The sequence below is a fragment of the Camelus dromedarius genome, chromosome 34 (assembly GCF_036321535.1).
Source record: "Camelus dromedarius isolate mCamDro1 chromosome 34, mCamDro1.pat, whole genome shotgun sequence".
NCBI classification, from domain to species: domain Eukaryota; kingdom Metazoa; phylum Chordata; class Mammalia; order Artiodactyla; family Camelidae; genus Camelus; species Camelus dromedarius.
This window is the reverse complement of record NC_087469.1, coordinates 9,190,214-9,216,658: the sequence shown is the minus strand read 5'-3', so window position 1 is coordinate 9,216,658 and position 26,445 is coordinate 9,190,214. Positions and strand designations below refer to the sequence as shown.

General features: G+C 44.4%; 2 protein-coding genes across 3 annotated transcripts in view; one reads left to right on the top strand and one right to left on the bottom strand.

Annotated features, from left to right (window-relative positions):
• Positions 1 to 56: 56 nt before the first annotated feature.
• LOC105090171 (T-cell surface glycoprotein CD3 delta chain) lies at positions 57 to 6,452 on the top strand. Its single transcript, XM_010981383.3, has 5 exons — positions 57 to 217; positions 1,835 to 2,053; positions 2,518 to 2,649; positions 2,921 to 2,964; positions 3,180 to 6,452. Exons 1-5 carry the CDS (start codon positions 163 to 165, stop codon positions 3,249 to 3,251), a joined length of 522 nt encoding a protein of 173 aa, XP_010979685.1. The 5' UTR covers positions 57 to 162; the 3' UTR covers positions 3,252 to 6,452.
• Positions 6,453 to 9,466: 3,014 nt separating this feature from the next.
• The window catches only part of LOC105090174 (T-cell surface glycoprotein CD3 epsilon chain), a 43,062-nt gene continuing 26,083 nt past the window's right edge, over positions 9,467 to 26,445 (bottom strand). Inside the window, exons 1-9 of one of the 2 annotated variants that reach the window (XM_031443578.2) lie at positions 19,104 to 19,260; positions 18,883 to 18,991; positions 16,863 to 16,883; positions 15,588 to 15,602; positions 12,804 to 12,821; positions 12,167 to 12,376; positions 11,574 to 11,741; positions 11,000 to 11,046; positions 9,467 to 10,138 (exon numbers count right to left, since the gene is read on the bottom strand). In XM_031443578.2, coding sequence (XP_031299438.1) covers positions 10,082 to 10,138; positions 11,000 to 11,046; positions 11,574 to 11,741; positions 12,167 to 12,376; positions 12,804 to 12,821; positions 15,588 to 15,602; positions 16,863 to 16,883; positions 18,883 to 18,931 — 585 coding nt within the window. In that variant the 5' untranslated portion in view covers positions 18,932 to 18,991; positions 19,104 to 19,260 and the 3' untranslated portion in view covers positions 9,467 to 10,081. Of the gene's footprint in view, positions 10,139 to 10,999; positions 11,047 to 11,573; positions 11,742 to 12,166; positions 12,377 to 12,803; positions 12,822 to 15,587; positions 15,603 to 16,862; positions 16,884 to 18,882; positions 18,992 to 19,103; positions 19,261 to 26,445 lie in introns of those variants that run through there. The other variant, XM_010981386.3, reaches the window with a different exon arrangement.

The following is a 26,445-nucleotide window of genomic DNA, read 5'->3' as shown; positions in this document are numbered from 1 at the left end:
TCCCATCACCAACAGCGGAGTGCAAAGAAATAGGCGTCTTCTAGTTTCTCCCCCACTCTTTACTTTTTCCGGTACCCGTGAGTCAGTTGGGGGAGGGCAGCTCTTGCCCTGGCTGATGGTTCTGTGGCCTGCGTCTGTCTACTGGATGAATTCTGCTAGAAGATGGAACACAGCAGGTTTCTGGCTGGCTTGATCCTGACTGCCCTTCTCTCCCAAGGTAAGGCTTCTCTGGGTGGGAGGGGGCATCTTGGAGAAGGACCTGAGAGGGACATTAGCACCTGGAGTGAGATCCACTTGAAAGTCCTTCTCAATGCGAGCTTCAATTCACCAGGCAGGTTTGTCAAGGAGGGCAGTGTTGGGATGTAGCACAGGGGTCTAGGAAACAGGCTCTTGGCTTTGACGGACTCCAGCTAGGGGTGCATCTTGGCCTTGAAAGTCTCTCTGAAGACCTTAGGCCAGAGATCAGTAGGAAGTGTTGTAGTAGTGTGCGTCTGAGCCTAAGGTTGGTAATGGGAGCACTGTTCCTTCTCAGGCCTCTGGGACCCAGGACTCTTGGTCATTTGGCCATCATTTATGTTACCACTTGGGGCCATGGCTCAGCACTTAGGGGGATGATTTAAGGGAAAAGTTAAATTGAGGCTGAACAGAAGGGAGGGCAGATTTGGGGTAAAAGAACAATCAACTTATTCTGGTTTGCCTGGTTTTAAAACTGATAGTCCTATGTTCCAGGAATTCCCTCAACCCCAGGCAAACTGGGATGAATGATTACCCTAGTAGTCAGCTTTTTTGGGACATCCAGGATTTCCATTAGAATTGGATCCTCAAGGAAGACATGACTTTATGATGTGAAGCATCTGGTGTACATGTGCCTCCCTGAGAATACATGCATATTCTTCTGACTCGCTACAGAGGCATGAGAAACAGTTATCCTGGGGGTTTTCTAGAGGATGCTAATCTATCCAAATTGGTAATTGACTATGAAACTCACAGAGAATGTAGATTCCACTTTTCCCTGGGATTGGAGATACAGATTCCAGCGCCTCTGCGGGCCGTGGAGATGCCCTCAGTCAAAGCAATTCAGTGGATCTAGAAAGGTGCTGTGCATACCTCTAGCCCTTAAACTCCCCTACAAGACTTGACTTGTGTGGCACCCAAGAATGGATTCAATAAAAAAAAAAAATTTACCCCCATTCCCTAAGGATAGAACAACTAAAAATCATTACATGGGATTTGCCCTCGGTCTCTTTCTGGACTACTGGGCTGGTAATTCATATCAGCTTTCCCCCTACTTCTAACCATCAGTGGCCCTGGGAAAGGCTCTAGTAGTGAGAGTCCCACTCCCTTGGGAGTGACTGGGGCAAGGGCAGAGGGAGAGTGAAGAGGATGAGAAGTTGAAATGGGAGTGTTGCAGGTGGCTGGGAAGTAGAATTGGAAGTTTTCTTGGAGAAAAAATGTGGACATCTCCAATTGAGGACGGTTCTTCTGCTTTCCCTATCTCTTGAGTGTTTCAGTAGTCTGGACTCTACTTCTAATCAGTGGTCTGAACACATTTCCAGGAAGTTTCTTGGATCAAACTAGTTCCACGGTTTCCTCCTTTGCTCCATGTCCTTGAGGGCCTGGCCTCTCTTGTACTGCATCCTTGTGTCCTTCCTGGCCCCTGAAGTTCATGCAGAGTCTGCTGAAGCCTTTCTTTTGTGACTTCCATCTTTCTCACTAGAAGCCATGAACTGTTCTAGACCTAGAAAGTGGCTCTTCTTGAGTATGGGCCTCAGCAGAACAAGGGATCTGGTGTTGACCAAATTGCTGGCTCTAATCGTGGTATTTTTTTCCTTAGTGAGCCCCTTCGAGATAGATTTGAAGGAACTTGAGGACAAAGTATTTTTGAGTTGCAATACCAGCATCATATGGCTAGAGGGAACAACAGGAACACTGGCCTCAGATACTAAGAGTCTGGATTTGGGAAAACGCATGCAGGACCCACGAGGAGTGTACAGGTGCAACACAACAGATAAACAAATGGACAAAGAGACTACTCTGCAAGTATATTTTCGAAGTATGTGCCTCCTGGACCCTTTGAGTTGAAATGGTTGGGGCCTCTAGATATGGGAACTTTCTAGCTGGAGGGGGCCGTGGTGTGCCAATCTGTTCTCTAAACAAACTGGGTTGCTCTTGTAATGGTATGAGTCAGATTTTGGAGCCCTCAGAGTGGGAAAGAGCTTTATGGCGAAAGAGCAATAGGAAAAATACTGCTTATGACGCAAGCAGCAGGGGCTTGGTTGGGGGGATGGTTTGGCCTACTGCTTTATTCAAGTTCCTGAAGAGCTGAGACTACTTCTTGGCTCTCCTCAGGGATTTCTTGGGCAGAAGGTTAGAGGTGGATGTAGCAAGGCTCTCAGGAGATCTTTCTCCAAGGTTGGGTCTTGGCATGAGAGATCCTGGGGCAGCCCTAAGAGGCAGAGATGGTTCCGTGGTCTTGAAGACTCTTCATCTCTCCTCTCACTTCCCTTCCCCACACAGTGTGCCAGAACTGTGTGGAGCTGGACTCAGCCACCCTGGCAGGTATTATCATCACTGACATCATTGCCACTCTGCTCCTTGCTGTGGGAGTCTACTGCTTTGCTGGACACGAGACTGGAAGGGTCTCTGGGGGTAAGTGGAAGGGACAGAGCATGTGTGTGTTGTGGATGTGAGTGTGTATCTGCTAAGGAATGGGGCTGGTGGTGCCTTGTGACCCATCTGGGAGTCACTCTTGCAATCTCTTAAGGACTCCTACAACTGGTTATTAGCAGAGGTTGTGACCCATTTAGTTCATACAGATGTCTGAGGGTGTGACCAGCTGTAGTACCCCTGCAGTGTTCACGGGGTCTCACTGTCCCATCTTCCTAGACCCCTGTTGACTCTCTTTGCCTGGTTCTTCTAGCTGCTGACACTCAAGCTTTGTTGAGGAATGACCAGCTCTATCAGGTAAGCCCTGAGGGGAAAAAGGTGAGAATGGGAGAGGAGTGAGTGGGGATGGAGAGCCTGACATTAGGTGTAACGTGTGTGTGAGGGTCCTAGTGGGGAATTCATCACTGGGGAGTCTGGAAAGGCTAGGCATGAGCTCTCATCTGCGGGACCTGCTGGGGTCTCACTAGGAGAGTCCTGATCCTGCCTCATTGTTCCCCCTTCTTATCTCTCAGCCCCTTCGAGGTCACAATGATGCTCAGTACAGTCGTCTTGGTGAGAACTGGGCACGGAACAGGCGAACCTGAGGCTGGTGGCTTCTAGGCGCATCGGTTATCGGCTGCACGTTCTCTCCTTGCTCAACCAAGAAAGATGTCCTCCTTCACTCAGCAGGTGCCTGGACTTTTGAAGGCTTCTGGGCAAAGCATGGGAGTTGTCCTGACTTGGCTGGGCCCTTGCCCCACCCAGCCACCTGCGTCCGTCCTTCACTCCTTCCCTTCCTCTGCCCCACATGGATGGTGCAATAGGCAGTCTCCCACCATATCCTGGCCCACTGGTGTTTCTGGCCTGGTGGGCTCCCTGGGTTCAGGATCAGCCTCTTGGCTCTAGTCCCCTATTACAACCCTTCCACAGCATTGACTTTCTCACCATAGTGGAGGGCGGGCTGCTGTGTTTAGGGACCCAGCCACACAGAATTTTCCATGACATTGTGAGTGAAGGTGGCAGAGATATTAAGGGCCCTGGGATCACTTCTTATCAAGGCTCCGAGTGCATATGACAAAGTCCCACTTCTGCTAAGGGGCTGGCTTTGGCTTTATGACCCCCATGGAGTGTTAGCCACTACCTACAAGGAGGTCTCAGGGGAAGCCCCTTCAGTAACCTTTTCCCCTATGTAGAAGGTACCATTCTATTTTCTTCACCCAGAACCTGTCCTTGCCCTGCTCCTGCCTTCTGCATGATAAACTGACATCAGAAAGCCTTCATCAATTAAAACACATTGTCCTTCTCCACCCACCTGGAAAGCTGGAGTCTGAGACTGGATAGGGGCTTGGGATATTTTCAATAGATGTCATCTTCAGCCAGTGGGTTAGCGGTGGTTCTGGAACTTTGAGATTTATTAAAAATATAGACACTCGGGTCCCTTTTGGGGCACTTTTGGGTCTCCAGGTGATTCTGAAGCAGCCCTAACTCAGAGACGCTCTAGAAGATTTACAGGAAGAATTGAAGCCACTTACTCTTTGATGTGCTTTATGTCCATTCCTGTCTACCATGGGTAGGAACTCCTATTTTTGTTTTCTAAGAGTAATTCAGTGAACTTCAGAAGTTTAATGAGTGGGACTTTCTTAGACCAGGGTTCCCAAAGGAGAAAAGAATTAACAACCACATCAGCCAGAGATCTGGATGATTCTGCCCACTATCTCCTCGAGGTATACGTAGACCCTAAGTTTGTTAGAGACAGAATGAACTTCCAATTCATACATGCTTCATTCATGGTTATGATTGATTCCTACCCTTTATATCCCTACTACTGCAGTCCTCCTAGCCCTAGACCCGACTTTCACCCTGGATGCCTCCACCTTGAGCAGTCCTTCCATGGCTTGTATTGCACCAATGCTTGTACCCTTCCCACGCCCTGCTCACTTCCTTTGACCCTGTGCTCTCATATGCCCTTACATCCCCCTTATGCTGCTCACCAGTTCTCCACATTGGCTGCACATTGGAATCTCCTGGGTAGCTTTCAAAGTACTGATGGCGGGGGTGTCACCCCCAGAGATTCTGATTATATTGGGCTGGAAAATCAGGACTTGTAAAACTGCCTATAGTGATTCTAATGTGAAGCCAAGGTTGAGAAATTCTACCCTTCACCTGAGCCCTTCTGGAATTTTGGGTCCCTTCAGCTCTCATTTTTTTGTGCTTTTAAAATACTCCTCATCTGCAAAATGGAGCCAGGGGAGCACCTACATCACAGGGTCCTTGAAGAAATGGACAGTGCAGAGAAAGTCCTACGAAGGGGGTCTAGGTCAATAAATGATCTCATCTCCTCCCCCTCCAAATAAATAAAATAAAATAAAATAAAATAAAATAAAATAAAATAAAATAAAATAAAATAAAATACAGCTTTACTGGAGCCAATTGACATGAATAAACTGCATATATTTAAAGTGTAAAATTTGATAAGTTTTGGCATATGTGTACACTTGTGAAACATCACCACAGTTGATAGTTATGAACCTACCCAACATCCTGAACAATTGTGCCCTCCTTCTTCTCCTTATCCTCCAACCCTCCAGGCAACCACTGAAATGCTTTCTGTCATTATAGATTAGTTTCCATTTTTCTAGAGTTTTATATGAATGAAATAATATGCACCCTTTTTTGATCTAGCTTCTTACGCTCAGCATAATTATTTTGAAATTCATCCATGTTGTTGCATCTATCAATGGTTCATTCCTGTTTAATGTTCAGTAGTATTCCATTGTATGGATATACCACATGTTGTTTATCCATTCACCTCTTGATTGTCTTTTGAGTATTTCCTGGTTTTGGCTGTTACAAATTAAGCTGCTATGAATATTCATATATGTCTTTATATAAATCATGTACACAAGGACATATGTTTTTATTTTTATTGGATGAATACTCAAGAGTAGGATGGCTGGGATGCAACTCTTAAAGAAAGTAGTTCGGTTATTCTAGGTCCTTTGCAGTCCTCTGTGAATTAGCTTCTATTACTACAAAACGCCTTCTGAGATTTTGGTGAGGATTGCATTGAATTTATAGACCATTTGGGGGAGAACTGACATCCTAATGCTACTGAGTCTTCCAATTCATGAGTATGTCTTTTGCCAGATTTATTCCTAAGTGTGTATGGTATTTTAAAAATTCCATTTCCAATTGTTCATCAAAAGTACATAGAAATACAATTACTTTTTGTATATTGATCTTCTACCCTGAAAACTTCCTAAACTCATTTATTAATTCTAGCAGCTTTTTTTTTTTTTTTTGGTAGATCCCATTAGATTAGATTTTCTCCATAGAAGATCATGTTGTTTGTGAATAAAGGCAGTTTTTAATTTCCAACATTTCCATTTCCAACCTGGATGTCTTTTACTTCTGTTTCTTGGCTTATTGCACTGCTAGAACCTCCAGTACAATGTTGAGCCGAAGTGGAGAAAGGACCTCCTTGTCTTATTTGTGACCTTAGGAGGAAAGCATTGTCTTTCATCATTAAGTATGATGTTGGCTGTAGGTTTTTGTTAGATGCCATCTAGTAGGTTGAGGTCGTTCCCTTCTCTTTCTAGTTTGCTGAGAATTTTTAGCAAAAATAGTTGTTGAGGGTTGTCACATGTTTCTTCTGCAGCCATTGAGTTGATTATATGGTTTTACTTTTTTTTTTTGTCTGTTAATATGGTAAATTACATTGGCAGCATGATTTGTTAAACCAATCCTGTATTCCTGAAATAAACTGTACTTGGTCATTATGTATTATTCTTTTTATATATTACTAGATTAAATTTACTAAAATTTTGTGAAGAATTTTTGCATTTTTTCATAAGGAATATTTGTCTGCAACTTTCTTTTCGTGTAATGTCTTTGTCTGGTTTTGATAGGATGTACATGTATATATGCACAGAAAGCGAAGATAGAAGAGAGAGATTTATTTTAAGGAATCAGCTCATGCAATTGTGAAGCTGGCAAGTCCAAAATCTGCAGGGTGGGCTGGCAGGCTGGAGACCCAGGGAAGGATTGATGTTGCAGGTTGAGCCCAAAGGTAGTCTACAGGCAGAGAGAGCTCCCTCTTCCTCAGAGGACTTCAGTCTATTTTTTCTTAAGGCTTTCACTGATTGGGTGAGGCTCACCTATAATATAGAAGGTAATCTGCTTTCCTCAAAGTCTACTGACTTAAATGTTTTTTATCAAATCACACAATGTGAGAGTTGTGGGTTAAGTTTTATTTAGGGCAAAATGAGGACTATAACCTGGGAAACAGCATCTCAGATAGCTCTGAGGAGCTGCTCTGAAGTGGCAGGGGGGAACTCAGTATTAGATATGATTACAGTGAAGTGGGGTACGTGCAGTCAAGCACACATTTATGCAGAGGCTTGCAGCTAGTCACAAGGAGCAGATGTCACCATTAATTATTTTAGTGCTTTTCTAGATATGAGGAGACACAAGAATTTGGGCTCATAAAACCTCCTGAAAATATCTAACTAGCTGTAAGTCTGTTCTGCCAGTTTTCCCAGAGCACAGAGTGCCTCATTCCTGATCTCCACCCTGAAATCCTTTCAGGGAGGTTTGGAGGTCAGTGGCTGCATCAGATCATGATTAAATCCAAGCAGGGGCAGATGACAAGTGCCAATTTTTAGTTGGCAGTGTTAATCTCAGCTAAAAAATACCTTTTACAACGCAATCCAAATGTGTTTGACCAACTACCTGGGTATTGTGACTCAGCCAAGTTGACATATATAATTAACCATTACACAGGATAAATTTGGTCTCTTTGGAATGAGTTGGAAGTATTCTCTTCGCGTTTCTGAAAAGGCTTGTATAGAATTGGTATTATTTCTCCATTAAATGTTTGGTAGATTACACTGAAAAAAATACATGTATATTTATGTATATGTATAATTGAATCGCTTTGCTGTACCCCTGAAACTAACATTGTAGATCAACTACACTTCAAAAAAAAATGTTTAGTAGATTTCACCAAGGAAACCATCTTGGTCTGAAGTTTTCTTTGTGGAAAGATCTTTAACTCTCAATTCAATTTATTTAACAGCTAACGGGATATTTTATTTATCTATTTCATCTCCAGTGAGTGGACAACATTCTCCTTTGTCTTCAAATTCTATTCATCCTTCCCTTCAAGTCCCAGATCAGGTCTTTCCTCCTCCATGGAGGCTTCCTCCACCACCTCAGCCTTATCAGTGCCTCCTGGGAACACTGGCAGCAAGTCTGTTGCACCCATAGGCTTAATCACATTTGTTCTGTTACTGTTTAACTTTTTGCATACTTGGCCACTCATATAATTGTAAGCTCCTTGAAGACAGGAACTGTTTGCATCCTCTTAGTACTTACCCCAGTTCTGGTCTCCTACGTGAGTGATTAGAAAAGTACTCATGGAAGGAACACCTAAGCAATTAAATACAGAGTTTTAAAGTCAGGAAAACAGAGCATTTTTAACGATCACAGTTGGCACTGGGTAGCTGTTCAGAGCGTTGGAGTTGGACAGCTGTGGCTGCTAATTCCAGCTCTGTCCCTCACTAACTGTGCAACTTAGGTGAACTAATTAACACCTTTGAGCCCCTGTATCTTCATCTGTAAAATGAGGAAAACAACATCTACCTTGTCGAGGTCGTTTAAATGAAATGCAGGTGCTAAGTGCAATTTCTAGAGCATATACATGCTTCCTAAATGTTAGATATTATTGCTTTCATCATGCTGACCCACACCTCCCTTGACTGGTACCATCAAATATACCTGGGACAGAACTGCACCACCCCCCAATCCCGGGGCCAGTCTGCTGATCAGAAGCTAGTGATGATGGTCAACATCACAGAGACTCCTTTTGAGCTTAAGTGTTGAGTACTTACAGGGAAAGAAGTAGCTTCAAAAGGGACCAAAATATAGTAACTGTAGCCACAAGACCAAGGCTGAATGTGTACAGTGTGTGGGGGGCTGCTAAGGACAAATGGCTTTTTCAGTCATGGTCACACTCTTAAATAGTCCTGTGGTCAGCAGGGAGGTTTCTGAGTGCAAAGAGGGAGAGAACAGAGCCCGCTGATTTGAGCTGGGCTGAGAGGTCCTCAACACTCTGACCTTTTCTCTCTGCCAAGTTGAGTGTGTGCTCTGGGAGACCGAGAAAGAAGCCCTCCCACACCCTCCTCTGCTGCTGCAGCACCCATCACCCCACTCAGAGCGCAGCCCACATCCTGGCCACTAAACCACAGCTGCTTCTGGCTGCAGGCTGCTGCCTCTCGCAGTGCAGAAGGAGAAGCTGTCTCCTTCCCCCACCTCCCCAGCCCAGGCTCAGCGGAGGCGCTTCCTTTTTGAGACAGCTTGTGGAAATGTGTCCCCCACCTCCCTTTGCACCTTCACCTCCTCTCCTCTGTCTGCCTTTTAAGGCCTCCATCTCTGTCTCACCCATTTTCTGAACTGACTACTCCATCAGGGACCCATCGGTTACTCTCCACCATCTTTGATGTTTCTCCAAAAGATGTTAATAAAATGATGGATCATTTCCTTGCTCTCTTTTTATCTCTTTCTTTCCCTTCTTTCCTTCTTTTCTCCTTTCCTTCCTTCCTCCTTCCCTCCCTTCCTTCCCTCTCTCCTTCTCTTTTTCTGTTTGATTTATTCCCAGATGCTCTCTCCAAAGAGAGCTTCAGATAACACCTGCTTCAGCTGTGAAAACAGGTAGTACCTGCATTTGGGATGCTGGGAACATAGTCAAAGGGAGGGAGGACCAGTGATCTCAGGAAACAAGGCAGCCTCTAAGGGCCTCCCAGAAAATAGGGACAGCAACTCTTTTAGCCAAATACACTTTATTTCTTTCCTCTCTCAGCTGAGAAGGAGGTTAGCACATTCGAGGAGATGCAAATGGCCATCTAGGAGCCTGCAGTGGAGACCAGGAGGGAGGGAGCACAGGGCTAGCTCTGGGTCAGGGTCTGTGAACAGGGCAAGACATGTGCCAATATTTACCCAGTCCATCCCCACAGAGGGTCACCTAGGAGAGAGCTAGAAACATAGAAGGGTTGATGGAACAGTTAGGATGGGGTAACTTCTACACAGGAAAAGGAGGGAACTGATGGGAGAAGTAACATCCACTGGGGAAGGAAGGAATTTGGGGTGGTGGTGGTGAAGAACAGAAATAAATATCCTGACACGACAGCAGCCCAGGCGTGAGGGGTGAGCATCGATGATGCTTCAAAGGATAATGAAGCAGCAACATGCTTAGACTGGGTGCCAGCAGGGAAGGCAGGAAGGAGGCAGCTGGGGGCAAGGCTGCAGGGTGTGAGTTCGCCACAAGGCAGAGGAACAATCCTCCTGTGGGGTCCAAGATTTGTCCAGGGAGCAGGGAGTAGCAAGCCTGGAGGGAGCCAGACCTGTGTCACTGGGAGACAGTGTCTTCAGGGAACTGTCAGATGCCTCTCTGATTCAGGCCAGAATATAGGTCCCGCTGGCCTTTCCGGATGGGCTGTGGGTGGAATAGAAATGGGGTGGTCAGCAGTGTGGGGAGAAGTATTTCCTGAGAAAGAAGGGCCTCTGAAGATCTAGCTTCAGTGCAATGAAAAGAACTTTGGGCTGGAAGTCAAGAGGCAGGCTTGACTGGTAAGAGATTTGATCTGGTCACACAGCTGTGAGCCTCAGCTTTCCCATCTCAAAAATGAGAAACTAAAGACCCACCTCTCAGGGCTTTTATCAGAATTAAATGGAGTCACTTGTGCAAAAGTGAATATTGCTTGCTTGGCCGGTGCTTAATAAACATTTGTTGAGTTTGTCCAGGTGTGATATTCAAAATATTTAATGGTAGTGCAGACACACCAACCAATCAGAACAATCCTGGTGGCTCTCTGCTATGCCAGGCATTAACTCTTTATTGCCAAATCAAGAGGCGGTCCATTGGGGGAGAGGCTGTGACATCTGGCAGTGTATGTTGGCGGAGGGGGAAGCTTGGGGCTATTTACCAGTGAAATATTTTTATATTTCAACAACTGGTAGGACTGTGCTGGGGCATGCTGGTGGGGCATCAGTCATGAGTTTCTTGCTCTAGAGTTTGCGTGTATGGTATTTCCCATGGCTGTGTCCCAGCTAATGAATAGGACTGAGAAAGAGGAGTGGCACCTTGACCTCCACCCCGACTACTCCATGGTGGCAGAAGCCCTGTTGCCTTTAAGATGACCCTGTTCTATCATGACAGAGGCAGAGGTGGGCACATGGTGGGATGTTCTGGAGCCCTGAGGGAGGGGCTGTGCAGTGTCTGCCAGGCCAGGTGGGCAGTCCCACCTGTCCCCTTCTCCCCTGGGCAGATCCCTCCCCCCACTCTATCCGTTGTTACCTCATAGTCTGGATTGGGAACAGGTGGTGGCCTCTCCCTGTTTTGTCCTGCAGAGGAGGGAGGGGAAGCATTCATTTCCATGAGGAAAGACCAATCTTGTGAGAATGAGACCCAGATCAAGAACGGCAAACTCTCCTCTACCTCTCCCCTTCCCCATTTCAGCTGCTCTTTCTCTTTGCTTTCTTTAATCTCATCTGTAATGACCCCTACACTGTTCTTATCATTCTGCGACCTCAGCGCAAGGTCCTTCCATTATTTCCTTTCCCACATTGGCGGGAGGGCAGGGAAAGGGCAGGAACTAATGTCTCAAGGTCTCTCTCCCCAAAGACTGGGGAATGGAGTCTGATTACTCCAGAACAGTGACAGGCATTTGAGGAAGCCCATCCTGTTAATAAACTTTTTTGCACTTTTCTAGGGTGGGAAGTCAGGAATGATCTGAAATGGGACACTCTGTAGCAATCTTGGCAACACCATGAACCTTCTACAACAGCTGTCTTGACCTAGCCTGGACCTGCCACCCCTCCTGGCCCTAGGTGGACATCTCCCTTGGCCAAAATCTCCTCCATGGTCTTACCCCTGGGCCTGCCGCCAGCACCTGCTCCTCTTGTCACAGGCTTGGCCTTGACCTTTCTTCTCTTGCTCCAGTAATACACCAGCAGCAGCAAGCCCAGAGTGACGCAGATGTCGACTATGATGATTGTGGCCACTGCCGTGACATCCACCTCCACACAGTTCTCACACACTGCAGGGGGATGGGGAGTGCGGGAAGAAGAATGGAAATCACCCAGAAAGGAAGACACAGGGAGGGAGGGTATAGCTCAAGTGGTAGAGCCCATGCTTAGCATGCACGAGGTCCTGGGTTCAATCCCCAGTACCTCCTCCAAAAATAAATAAATAGACCCAATCACCTCCCCCTCATAAAACAAAACAAAACAGCAAAAAAAATGAAGACACAGGACACTGGAGATGAGGAAGGAACAAATGAAGGTAATTCTCCCTTCAATACTCACATGCTGTGTGGCTCCAGACAGTCCTGGGAATGAGTGTAGGAGGAGCACAAAGACGCCAGGGGATTGTGAGTCAGGTTAGGGGAAATACTGAGAATACCCTTTTGAAATGGTCCTCCCTAAAGAGTCTAGAAGTGATTGCTCTGAAGACCTATATTACCTCTTGCTTTCAGGTAGATCCTATGACTCTTCTTCTCCTTTGTGGAGCAGGTATAATAACCACTGTTCTCCATTTCTGAAAAATTATCCAGTAACAGGTGCTTCTCATAAGTTTCAGCTATTTTTTGATTATTTTTTTCCCAAGTTAATGGTTCAAAATCCTCAGGGCATGTCAGCTCTACTCTGTTTCCAGAGATGGAGACTTTATATGCTGGGAGATGGGAGGGAAGAGAAGGGAAGTTAAAGGGAGAAACCAGTAAGATTTCAGAAAAGGAAAACTGGTAGCAAAAGAACCAAACAAATGCAGAAAGACATCTGTCATCCTCAATCTTAGAGTTTCTTGTCAAAAGGGAACTCTGCAGGCTAGAGGGTTTGAAAGGGGAGATCTGTAAATGGGGCACTAGATAACTTTTTGAAGGTGACTTCAGAGTTTAGGCATGAACATGGAGACTTGGAAGGGGAGGATAGAAATAAAATCTATAAAAGTCCCTATTTGGAACGTTTCTAAAACGGGATTTGGCAACGTGATGTTGGAAGGACCTTAGTTCTTGGGGTTAATCTTCTTCAGTCAATTCCTTCTCCCCTACCACCAAATTGCCTCCTCAGATAGGACAAACAGAAAAGACTGATCAACTTACTTTTCAGTGCATCTGTAGCTTCACCCCAAAATGAAAAAAGGAAAGAATAGTAAGAAAATAATCTTGCTTTATATTTAAATTATAAGTAAAAATTTTCATGTGGTACTAGAAACTATTACCAAGAATTCCCAAAGAGGTCCCATTTTTCATGGAGCCCTAAACCTTAACAGTGAGGTATGTACTTAGCCTATGAGATCATGCTTATAGATACAATCAGATACATCAAATTGAGAATGTACCAGCATATGCTTCTAGACCTTGGTCCACTAAAGCTCAGAAAGACTTAAAATCCTAAAGCTGAAAAATTCTAGAAGTCTTCAAGCTTATTCTCTTAGATTAGTAAGAACCATCGGCCAGGTAGATATGAAAGAGTCTACTCAGAGATAAAGACCTTCACATTTTTGAATCACTAATTCTTGGGCTCACCTGTTTTTCATTGTTCAGAAGTTCTTTCTTAAAACTAACAGAATCCCACATAGCAGAGATCATATATCTTTCTTCAAACTCCATACCACTTTTCTGTTATTGCCCTTAAACTGTGTGAAGCACTACATACATTTTAAGGAAATGGTTCTCCCAATAAAAAGTGGCTTTATTTTAAATTATATCTGAGTATAATCAACTCTCAATGAAGTGTTTTAGAGGGAGGAACTAGGGGACGAAAGAAATCTATGAATATAATTTGGGGATCTGCCAAATTCCCACAGCAGGCAGTTTTGTCCTGGGAAGTGGGGCTGGGTGCATCCTTATTTCCTGGAAGACTTGTGGCTGGGATGCTGGGCAGCACTAGGCTATGCTCGAGTGTAGATATGGCAGCTGAAAGAGAGGAGAGGCAGCCGTGCACAGAGAAAACCCTCTCTGTTGGGGCTGTTTTGCTACAGTGTGATATTGGGGAGAGAACACCGGACTGCATCAGAAGCCCCGTGTTTGAATCCCAGATCTGCATTAGGCTGTGTGACCAAGGGAAAACCATTTAACTTCTCTGACCTTCAGTTTCTTCATCTGGGAAATGGAGCTAAAACACCTACCTCACAGGGTATTTGTGAGAATTAAATGGTTTTTGAAGGTGAAAATGGATGGCACGTAGCAGATGCTCAGGAAAAATGTTAGTCACTTTCTTCCTTTCCTTCCGGGGGTCTGGCTACCATGGAGGACAGAATTGAGTTCCAACCCAGGTGCTTAGGCAGCTCTCCAGCTCAGATCATATGGAGTGTAAACAGGTCATTCTCTAGAGTCATCTATCTGCTAATGATCAGAAGCTGAGTATAATGACAATAGATAGTTGATAATATTTTTTCTGAGGGGGGAGGTGATTAGGTTTATTTATTTAGTTAGTTATTTTAATGGCAGTACTGAGGATTGAACCCAGGACCTCACACATGCTAAGCATGTACTCTAACCCCTGGGTTATCCCTTCTCCCAAGATGATAATATTTTGACTTAGACATACTTTTTTAGCACTGCTATTTCTGAGAAATATTACACTAGAAATCAAAAATGAAATAATTTAAAAGTAAATAGACGTTTCACTCTGCTTGGTGTGTTTGTTTGAAAAAAAAAAAAACAATTGCTCACAACTCATACTGGTGCAAATTCAGTAGTGGAGCTCAGATCAATACATCCTCATTCAAGGGCCTAGATGTCTAGGCTTAGAAATGGGACAGATGCTCACAAAGGTTTTATACACACCCAGACACGGTGTTTCATAATGGTTAAAAAAAATGTGCTTCTGCATCAGCTAAATCTGCATTAGTATTTATCCCTGGGGTTGGACTATTTATTTTCTAAGCCTTGGTTTTCTTATCTGTAGACTAGGGATGGTAGGAGAATTGGGTGAGGAAATTCAGTTAAAATATTAAGGGCAATACCTAGAACATACATGCTCAATAAACTTTAATGCTTATTGTTTAGTTTGTTTACTTCCGATATAATGAGAGCTAAAACTTACCTACTCCTTTCTCTATGCCAGAGAATATTCTAAGCAAATTATTCATTCAGTCCTCATAACAACCCTACAAGTATCATTATTTACATTTAACACATGATGATGCTATGGCACAGAGAAGTGAATTATTCAGATACTCAACAAGGAAGAAGTTGAGCCAGGCTTCAATATGACTGTCTAGCTTCAGAGTTAGACTCTTAACCTCATGCTACACAGCCTTCTCCTCTGCCTAAGATAGTCTTCCCCGAAAGATAAATAAGCTTACCCTTTAAAACTCAGCTCAAGAATCACCTCCTCTGGGGAGCCTTCCCTAACCATCCTCTGTAGAGTTGAACGCTCTTCTCTTCATGTTTTATTTTATTCTGTATCTTCCCATATCAGAGCAGGCAACACACTATATTATCAGTTACTTGTCTCTCAGGTAAGACCATTATCTTCTTGAGGGGAGGGAACTAGTGATTTATTTATGTGTATGAGAATTTAGTCATTCAAAAAAAATTCATTGAGTACCTACTATGTGCCAGGCACTGGGCCAGGTAAATAGGACGACATCTCTGCCTTCAATGAACTTGTGATTTACACAAAAACTTATGGTGGCTCCAAGCCATGTCCACATGTGTATTCTTCCCTGAATGGATGCTCAGGGAGTCATACCATGCTCAGCTATAATCAAATGTGACAGTTAGCAACAAACATAGACACACCTCATACAGATCCTACTGAAAGATAATTCTATGTTCCCTCTAATATTTCTGGTTCTTTGTATTTATTACTATGGCCTCTATGACCATCTTGTTCCACATTTGAAAGGAAGTCATACAGAGAGAAAATCCTCTTACCAGTTTCTTCAGAGTCTGAAAAGGAAATGATAAGAAACTATTAATAGTAGTCCAATCAGCTACTAAGATCAGACCCTGCCCCATGGGTTAGGACACTTCCCTCAACCTTTAGAAAACAATGGATGTTCAAATTCCCCATGGCTGTGTATGAAAAGCTGTTTATGGTCCTATATCCCACATTAAACAACTGAAGGCTAATTATTTACAAAAAAAGGGTTCAAAGTAATCATTCTGAATATAATACACATATTTGATATATAAATATAAAATACATATATTTATAAAATCATTACATTGTATACCTTAAGCTTACATCATGTTATATGTCAACTATATCCCAATAAAGCTAGGAAAAAAAGAAGCTCTATATTGGGCATAAATTAAATGATAAACAAAATTCAGCCCTGGGGGGGAGGGTATAGCTCAGTGGCAGAGCATGTACTTAGCGTGCAGGAGGGCCTGGGTTCAGTCCCCAGTACATCCATCAAATAAGTAAATAAATAAACCTAATTACCCTCCCCTGCAAAATCAACCTTAAATGGTAACAGCAAGCAGAAGAGAGGAGTTATCCTGAAGCATATCACTGATTTCGACATATCTCATCTGTCAATAATGTAACATTAACGCATTCTGCATGATCAAAAGAGGATTCAAAGGACACTGCAAGGTAGGCCGTGTAATGCAGTGGGATGGAGACTGGCCCAGTGGCTGCCTTTAAACACAAACCTGGTCCACTCAGTTTGGAAGGGCTGATTGAATAGAAAGGCTTCCAATATTTGGACATTCCTAACTCTCCACTGTGATTGAGAAAGTAAGTCCAGGCCAGGCACACTCATATGCATGTGCACATATGAACACACATGCACACACACAGTTTCAGAGTATTCTGACATGTGATTCTGAATATGCACCCAAATGCTGCCCCAGAGGCTTATTCAGTGCATCTCTAGGCATGCATTCAAGCCACAAACGTTCTACAAAATTTCACATCAAATATAAAATGCAAACAAATGAAAACTGTTGGTACTTTCAACTTAATTGTCTCAAATTTTTTCTTTTGAATCGTTAAGACTCATTATTTCCTAGGATCTTTGTGGCTTTCCTCTTCTTGGCTAGAAATCTCTAGATTTATGAGGAAAACGCCAAGGTGAAGATGATAGAAGCCCCTTTTATTGGTCTCAGTGGAAGCTCTGTGGGAGGTCTAGCAAAAGCTCCACTCATATGTACAAAGCATGCTGGGCGGATTTCATTACAAGGGAAAAAAGCATATCTTACCTTCTTGCCCCCAAGTGCCAACTAGGAAATAAATAAGAAAAACAAGTTAGTAAATGTTGTGAGTGCCTGAGGTTCCAAGTAGAAAAAGTTCTAGGGTCTAGTCTGACCATTTCTGAGCATCTAAGGTCCTTCTCAACCACCCCGAGATCACAGTCCTTCCTACACCCCAGATAAGTGACACTGACTGCTGGATATTGACCAGGGGTTCCTGGTCAATTTGGGACGAAACAAGACAAGGAAGCATCTAGGATTAAACACAAACACACAACATTTGACAAACAGAAGTTAGAAAAAGTTAGGACTGCTTTTTGGGAGACTAGAGAAATAGTGAAACAATTTTATACCCAAGCCTCCATTTTGAAAATAAATCTCTGACTGAGGGAGAAAAACAAGCTTTTGGTTAGGTACACATTTGAGATTCTTGTTTCGTCTCTGACTCCCGCTTGTCTGATGGTTCAGTTTTTCCATTTGTTTTCTGCTTGAGACAGAGATGGAAATATTTGAAACTTTGATTATTCATTTACTTAGAGAATGATCACGTTTCCACTGGGCCCTCCAGAATGCCCTCACCCAGCAATAATTGGATTCGGTTTTTGTTTTTGTTTTTTTTGGTGGAGATACTAGTGATGGAGTCCAGGGCCTCGTGCATACTAAGCACACACTCTACCACTGAGTTATACTCCCACCCCCAATTTGGATTCTTTACAATGGCCAACTGGACATTGCCTGAAAGTTTTGTGTACATCTCTTTTATCAACGTCTTCTATACTGGGTGAGACCCCCGCAACTCTGCACCTCCCCCCATAACCAGAGCAGACTGGCCACATTCTCATGATGCCCAGTCTCTCGGGGTGCTTGGCTCTCCCTCTCTCTCTTTAGGCCAAGCATAAGTTATACTATCAACCTCAAAGGCAATGCCTGACAACTCCCTGAAGGGGTCACACTCTGCTCCTTGACACTCCAAATGTGTTCCTTGGGCCAGTAGCCGACTAATAAGCCTGAGAGCTCGTTAGACAACGCAGAATTGCAGGTCCCACTCCAGATCTACTGAAGCAGAAGCTACAGTTTAACAAGGTCCCCTGGTGATTCGTGTGCATGTTCAAGCTTGAGAAACCCAAGCTGAAGCAGGAAGTGGAGACATCATGGCTGTGCCTCTGAGAAGGGAGCCCAGGCTATGACAGTATTTTCTCGGTCTCTGAAATAGAAGCGTTGTGACCCATTCTGCCTCAGGCCGTGCAGTCATTAAGAGCACAGGCCTATGGGCAGTCCTGATTTCCCAGATCAGCTTTGGCGCTTACTAACTGTCTGGTTTTGAATAAGTATTTAACTTCTTTAAGTTACAGTTTCTTTGTAAAATAAGGGCTACAGATAACGTTCGTCTTCCAAGGCGGAGGTTTTGGTTAAATTAGCCGACACGTGTAAAGACTTTTTAACATGGTACCAGGCACTCAATAAATGGCAACCTTAAAAAAAAATCTTATTTATCTGATATGAGATATGGAAATGCTCTTGGTTATTTATCTGTTCATATTCCACCTTGCTTCAAAAAGGACTGAACTAACTGAAAGCTCTTGATCAACTGAAAAGGACTGGAAATTATGAGGTGTTTCATTGTCTCAGGTACTAAGCTTGCTACATACCCTGTGCAGAGTTTGGGTTCAACTAACTAGTCTCCTCATAACAAAGGGTGAAGATTACTTTTCTGTCTCTCTTGTGTTAGTTCTTAAGGGCTGGGTCGTTCACTGACAGAACGAACTTGTTCCCAGAGCCACAAAGACCTCCTTGCTTTTTCAGTAGATACGATCATCCCAAGTGCTTTTCCTCGGCTGTTCTCTGAAAGGTCTCCCGGGCTCACATCTTTCTCATTAGTCCCCAGACCTAGCTGCCTCCATAACACTGCTCAAACACTTCCTTACATTTTCTGGTAAATGAGGCTCCTGGGTATCACTGGGCAGCACCAGGTGAGGCTGTGAGCCTTCCGTGGTCTGCAGAAACACCTTTTTCATTCCATCCTCCTTACCTGATAAGAGGCAGAGTCCCAGAACTCTCCAGAGATTCCCCGACGGCATCTTTCCCTCACCGGACACGTACGCTACCTAAGATGGCGGAGGCCGGTTGGCTTATAGCTTCTGAAACAGAAACCAGAGAACTTTTTCAAAATCCCCGCTGGGGATGAGGACCCTGGGGCCATTGCTTCCAAAGCTGGGATGAGAAAGTGGAGTTTGTAAGAGGGAGACTCACCATTTTCTGAAACAGGCACTTAAGGCTGGGAGGGGAGGCGGGTTTCTGAACCCCACACAGGAAGTGTGGAGGGGCCTCTGGGCCTGCAGGGTTCTACGTCACTGGGAGACGTTCGAGGCAGAGGCAGCCACCTGGGTTGGCTGGGGAGAGCGGAGCCCCACGTCCTCCCATTGGGTGAGCAAGAGGCCTGGCAAAACCTGAAGGTGTTGTGAAAAATACCTGCAATTAGGCTGCCTGGGCCTTGCACAATGCAGCCCCCACATTGGGGGCCCTCTTCTCGGATATCCTCTCCCCACCAAACAAACTGTGGCAGGAAGAAAGAGGCTCACCAATGAGTTGCTTTCTTTCTGGTGTACCTGGCTTGAGGCAGCAAGGTGCAGCCATTTTATTAGCAAAAGCTGTTGGCTCAGAAATGCATGTTGACATAAAACCATGAGATGCCATTTTTTTTGGCCTATAGTGTTTGTAAAAAGATTTAAAAACACAATATTCAATGTTGGAAATGGGAAAGAGTGAGTTCTCAGAATCGGCTGATGTGAGTGTAAATGGATACAGCCTTTCTTAATTTTTGAGCATGCATCGATCAAATGCCTGCTTTATGCCCGGCACCATGCTAAGGGCTTTACCAATAGATCTCACTTAATCCTCAAAACAACCCTCTAAGGTAGGTACTATTTTCATCCCCATTTTATACTTGAGCAAACTGAGGCTCAGACAGGTTATCTAAGTTGTCGCAGATTGCAGAGCTGGGACCCTCGAAAACAGCTGGGACCCAGAGAAAACCACTTCTAACTTCGTAAACTGCTTTTTTTGTTTTGGTGAAATTCACTGTGTAGTAAATATTTGATGTCTGCTGTGCTGTAGTATGGGCTGGGTGTTAGTAATACAGCAGTCACAAGAGAGAATGTCCTTGTGGAGGATGGAAGGCAATGTGGACATTACGTTGATTATTTCAGGAGATTGATGCTGAGAAAGAAGAAATACAGAGGCTGTGGGAGTGATAAAAGAGAGGGCCTAATATAGTCCAGGGGTAGACAAGGTGTCCCTGAGAAGGTGACATTTAAGCTGAAACCTGATAGATGGATAGGAGTGTACCAGGTGGAGGGCAGGACAAGTAAAATATTCCAGACAGAGGGAGCAGCATGTTGGGAGCCTGGACACGAGAAAGAGAGGCCCATTCAAGAAACTGGAAGTTCAGAAAGGCAAGTAAACGGGGAATGAGAAGGAGTGGGAAGAAATGGGACATGAAAACTCAGCAGGGGCCAGGTGGGGAGGGATTTGCAAGCCTTGTTAAAGATTCTTAAGGATTATTCTATGGGCAACAGGAAGTGATTGAAGGGTTTAAAACAGGAGGACAACAGTATCAGATTCTTTAAAATTTTTATATTTTTAAATGAAAAAAATTAATTACGGGAGTAATACACGCACATGTTAGAAACAATGAAGAATGCAGAGGGTACATAACAGCAGTCTCCTGCCTCAGTCCTTTTCCACTTCCCAGAGAAAACCAGTTCTAACTGTGTAAACTGCTTTTTTCTGGTGGTTACCTTCTTATCTCCAAATGTGCATTGTCATCATTCGGCTTCTCGGGAAACTAACTTAGTGATGGAGATTTGCATGCAGGTGGCTCACGAAGGGAGCTCAGGAAAAGCACCTGTAAGGGAAGGAAGCAGGATTGGCAGAGGGAGAAGGTGATCTACACCAAGACTGCAGCCAATCCCATGGGGAGTTCCTGGGCCAGGATGACCTGTCAGAGTGGTCCCGGATGGGCGCCACAGGGCAATAGTCTACTTTTTCATGTGAGCTGTTCCCAGAGAGAAGGCATGAACTTGGGTGTTGCTGCTACTGCTTCCGCTGAGGACAATGCCTGTAAAAGGGCTCAGCTGTGAGCTCTCAGGGGATGCAGTCCCAGCAGCTGGGGGAGCGAGCCGTCCTCAGTGGGGAACCCGGGCAGCACCATGCAGCATCCACACAGATCACCCCTTACACTGCTTGGATCTACTTGCTGTATCATACTTTCACCCCATCCTCCAAACAGCCTTTTCAGGACTCTGGTTGATCCCTTTTCCTGGAGAAGCTTATAAGAGGAAAGTTAGTGGGACACATTACGGTCCCACTACACGGCTGTTCTGGGGGCCCCCCGTGATAGCCTTGCTCTCTCGTTCATTACTCATTCTGGATTGCTGCCAGCCTCAGCTAGTACTTCAGCTTGAGGAGCCTGAGCCCCTGGTTGGCATGGCATAGAAACTGGTACGTATTCCAGGAATAGGTCTGACTTTCTTCGCAGGCTGTGAACCCTCGGGTTCTATGCGTATTCTCCCTGCTCCCCACAGCCCTGACTCCTCCTGATGCTGATGAGAGATTCATTCTTCTGGGAAGTGAATCATTTTTTGCCACTGATCTCTTGGCAGTGGCAGGCAGCATGTGTAGCTTAGTTTAACAGGACTTTTGCTGTGTACTATGGTGGAAGCATCCTGCTTCTGGAAACCATGGCCTCTAGAAACTCAGAGTTATGGGGACAGGAAACACAAATTTCCTAAATGGTCCACTGGGAGTATGGTAAGCATGGATACTTCTATTTCCAACCCTTAGTGCCTGGATGCATGTATTCTACATCTTGGGGACACAGTACCATGTCATAGTCACCGATTTAAAATGTATGTCACATCTTGAAGAATAGTGCCCCTGGGTGTCCTAAGTTGATACTTAGCTGTATCTTCAAAAGGCTGTTCCACGGATCCATTGGCTGGCGCCTTCAGGATGGTGTGGTATATGCTAGGACCAGTGGATCCCATTGTCATATGTCTGTATACCTTTGTTATAAACTGGGTCCCATGGTCCACTGTGATGCTGCAAGATCCGATGCTTATAGATCAGACAACACGTGGACTCTTGGATAGGAGGGCTGGCTGAGGCAATGCAGGCAAGAAAGTCAAACCTGTACCTGGAATATGTACCAACTTCTATTAAATGAATTGAGCCCTTTCCAGGTTTGGTTTGGAAGGGGTCCACAATATAATCAACCTGCCAGGAAGTAGCTGGTTGGTTTTCTCCAGAGATGGTCACAAATCACAGGCTCAGCACTGGACCCTGTTTTGGGAGCAGAAGTAGCTAGATCAGCCATGGGGAGTGGGAGCCCATACTGTTGTCCCCAGTTATAGCCTCCACCACTGCCATCATAGTTACTACATTCATAACCCCATTGTCCGTGTTGGGATGGCTGAGGACAGAGGCTATTTGACCTTAGCTGGCCATGTCATGTTCTTCTACTTTGTGTTGTAATGCCTCCTCCATGATGGATATTCTCTAGTGGGTGTTAGCATATGACACAAAGATCTACTCACTTTATAATGAAGCCCATGGGTCCATACGCATGCCTCTTCTCCATACTTCCTTGCCCCCAATCTTCTAATCTTACTCATTCAAAGCCCTTGATCAATAAATTAAGCCATCCATCATTGTCCATGAATCTCTGTATATTCTAAAACCAGGCTACGTCTCTTTCCACATAAAGTGGATGACCAGGTGCAGTGCCAGAAGCTCTGCCCTTTGGGAGGATTTCCCCTCACTACTGGCTCTCAAGGCCACTGCTGAGTGGGCTTGCAGGTCTTCAGCAATCCATTTGGCTTGCATCCACATCCTGAACTGACATCTGTCAACAAAGCTCAGGCTTTATTCTCCACTAACAGCTGTTCCCAGGAGATGGTGCAGCCACAGGTTGAGCTGAGGGGGGGGGGGTATTGGAGCAGCAGTGGATGACATAGGCATGTGGGCCAGGTCCTCCTGTAGCTCGCATCCTCTGGCACTACTCATGCCTGAGCCAGATTGTATTCCTTCCATATTGTGATGGATTGTTGCTGTACCCACCCAACTTTACAGCTGGTGGATCTGGCAGTGCTTAACTTACACCGGGAAGGTCTGGTTTAATGGTCGAGCCTCACAGTCAGTCACTCTACCAGCATGTCTACTCTAGCAGCATGCCAGGAGCTGCTTTCCCTGTGGTATACGATTCTCTGCTGCAGATGGAATGGTCTTGCTCCAGAATCCTACGTGTCAACACTGATTCTCTTGCTAGAACTTGCCGTAAACACCAAGAGGCCTCTTTTCCCATCACAGATACTTATAATTACAAACAGATGTGCCAAAATACAGCTCCTTGCACTGCAACCTGGACCTTCTGCAGAGCCCTGTACGGCTCTGGGCTCCACTCAAAGCTGGAAGAGTACCATGTTCCATGGAAAATAATTAGGTTTGGAAAACACTCCTCCAAAACATAAGAGGCATTGTGTTTCTTCCTTCTTCACAGTGGGGCAATGCAAGGGGCAGTAACATGTCCCCTGCTTTGGAAACAATGATCCGGCTGGCCCAAGACCCCGGACTGCTCAAAAGGTCACTTAGGTGCCAGGACCCCGAATCTTCCTAGGGTTTATCTCCCATTTCCCAAGACCTCGAAATATTTGCCATTTCTTACTCGTCTGAGTGGTTAGCATAATGTTATTGACAGAGTGGGCCAATATAATGTTCTGAAGAATTTCCAGATTGCCCAGGTCCCTCCGGACTCTGTTATGACAGAGAGTGGACAGGTCAACGTAGCCCCAGGCAAGACCAGGAAAATGTATTGTCTGCCGTCTGAGTGTGAACGCTGAGCAAAGATGTTACATTTGGCAGCTGCTGCAATTAGGGCTACTACTTGGTCAGATTTTCAGCAGCTCACTCTCATGTACAATGATTTCTCATTGCTTTGCAAAAGCCAAATTAATGAATTAAGTGAGGATGTGATAGAATCACTATTCTTGCAACCTTTCAGGATTCTTTGTCTTTCCAAGTGACCCTAATCTCTACCATTCCCTTTACAATGCAATATTGTTTTTTATTTATAATCTTGGCTGGGAGTCATGGAAAGTTTCAAGGGCTTCTCTGGCTTTTCCTAATACAATAGCTCTTACTACCAGGCCAAGGAAGTGAGATGCAGGTTCTGCCAACTGCTATGTCCCTAAATGTCCCTTGGGCCATTTCAAAGTCATGTGGGATACAGGGCAGTTCTTTGTTGTGCTGGCTTATTCTGTGCATTGCAAGATGCCAGCATTTGGTTGATGATACACCACGGGCATCCTGCACAAACAACCTTACACGTTTCCAAAATAGCCTCTAGAGAACAGCGTGATCTCAGTGGAGAATTACTACTCAAGAGCTTCCCTCCATCCTGGGGTCACAGAACCTCGTCTCTAGTTCCCTCTCAGAATGAACAGGAGGAGGCAGCAGTTGACTAGGAAATCAGCAGTATGGGCATAGAAATGCTTGGTATGAGATGTCTCCACTCCTTTGAACTTCGCCCTCATTCAACCTGCACCAGAGCCACCTGACCAGCCCAGAAGCCCACTCTTCTCCGCTCTGGCTTCCCAATGGTTCCTATCTCCTCTCAGGTTCTAGCAAACTTGCAGTTCCCAAGCAGTGGCCTCATTGTTTTGTTCTGTTTTGCCTTTTTTGAGAATTGATTTTTTTCTAAAAATTGTGGTGAAATACACATAACATAAAATTTACCATCTTAACCACTTTTAAGTGAATAGTTCAGTGGTGTTAAGTACATTGATATTGTGTAGCCAATCTCTCTTTTCATCTTGCAAAATGGAAACTCTATATTCATGAAGCAACAACTCCCCATTTCTCCCTCCCCGCCAACAACAACAATTCTACTTTCCATCTCTATGAATCTGACTACTCCAGGTACCTCATATGAGTGGAATCATAATATTTGCCTTTTTGTGACTAGCTCATCTCACTTAGCACATTGCCCTTAAGATTAAGACTGAATAATATTTTATTGTATGTATATATCATATTTTGTTCATCTCTTCATCTGTTGATAAACTCTTGGGTTGCTCCTACATTTTGGCTACTATGAATAATACTGCTATGAACATGGGTGTACAAATACCTCTTCAAGACTCTGCTTGAAATTCTTTTTATATATCTAGCATTGGAATTGCTGGATCATATAGTAACACTATGTTTAATTTTTTGAGGAACTCGTATACTGTTTCCCACAGTAGCTGCACCATTTTACATTTCCACCAATGGTGCACAAGGTTCCAGTTTCTCCACATCTTCATCAACACTTGTTTGCTCCCTATTCTTTTGATAGTAAACATCCTAATGGGCGTGAGTTGGTATCTCACTGTAGTTTGGATTTACATTTCCCTGATAGTTAGTGATGCTTGTTGGCCATTTTATATCTTCTTGGAGAAATGTCCATTCAAGTCTTTTGCTCATTTTTTAATTGGGCTTTTTTGAAAAGTTGCAGTTCTTTATATATTCCAGATGTTAACCCCTTATCAGATATATGACTTGCAAATATTTTCTCCCATTCTTTTGGTTGCCTTCTCACTCTGTTGATTGTGAAAGTTGATGCACAATTTTAAATTTTGATATAGTCCAATGTATCGATTTTTTACTTTTGTTGCCTATGTTTTTGGTGTCATGCAGTGGCCTCATTTTACTGCCAGCCTAGACATCTCCTCAGGATGCACAAGAGGAAGAGGATTGGATGAATTCTTTGAATCCTCACTTAACTATTGCAATGGTGGTCTTTTTTGCCTCCATGCTTGGCTCTACCAATCCGTTTTCCATGACAGTGAGAGTGAAGTTAAAACACACCAAAAAATGACTTTGTCACGTCACTGCTTGAAGATTGAAACACTCCCCCATCACTCTCAGGATAATTATAAAACCTGGAGTTGGTGGTGGAGGTGGGGAAGGAGTCTTGTCCTGAATTCTCTTTCCAGCTTTATCTATTTTTCTTTTTTTAAATGGAGGTGCTGGGAATTGAACCCTGGACTTTGTGCATGCACTCTACCACTGAGCTCCACTCTCCCCCTCTTTCCAGCTTTATCCAGCCTTCTGTTTCTTCCTCCTCCACTCTCAGACTCTCACTATACTCAGTTACTAGTAGATGCCTAACCACTCCATGCTTTTTCTTTTTCTTCCTTCCAAGCCTCTACATACACTTGGTTTTTCTGCCTAGAACATCCATCCTCATCTAGGTCAATTCATATTCAGGCTTCAAGTTTCAACTAGCTGCATCATCCTCCAGGAAGCCTGCCCTAAACTCCAAACGCGAGGTTAGGTTAGGCGACACTCGTCAACACAGCACCTGTTATAACTGTCATTTACTTGTCTTCCTCCTTCTAGACCACCAGGCCCTGTAAAATATTCCAGCACTTCGCTGAAGGAATGGGTAGGTGGCTGTGTGTAACAAAGGTCTCAGTGTTACTGGACCAAACTTGGGTCTGCTGGCCTGCATGCAGTAAAGCCAATCTACTGACATCAGGTTGTGGTGAAGGAA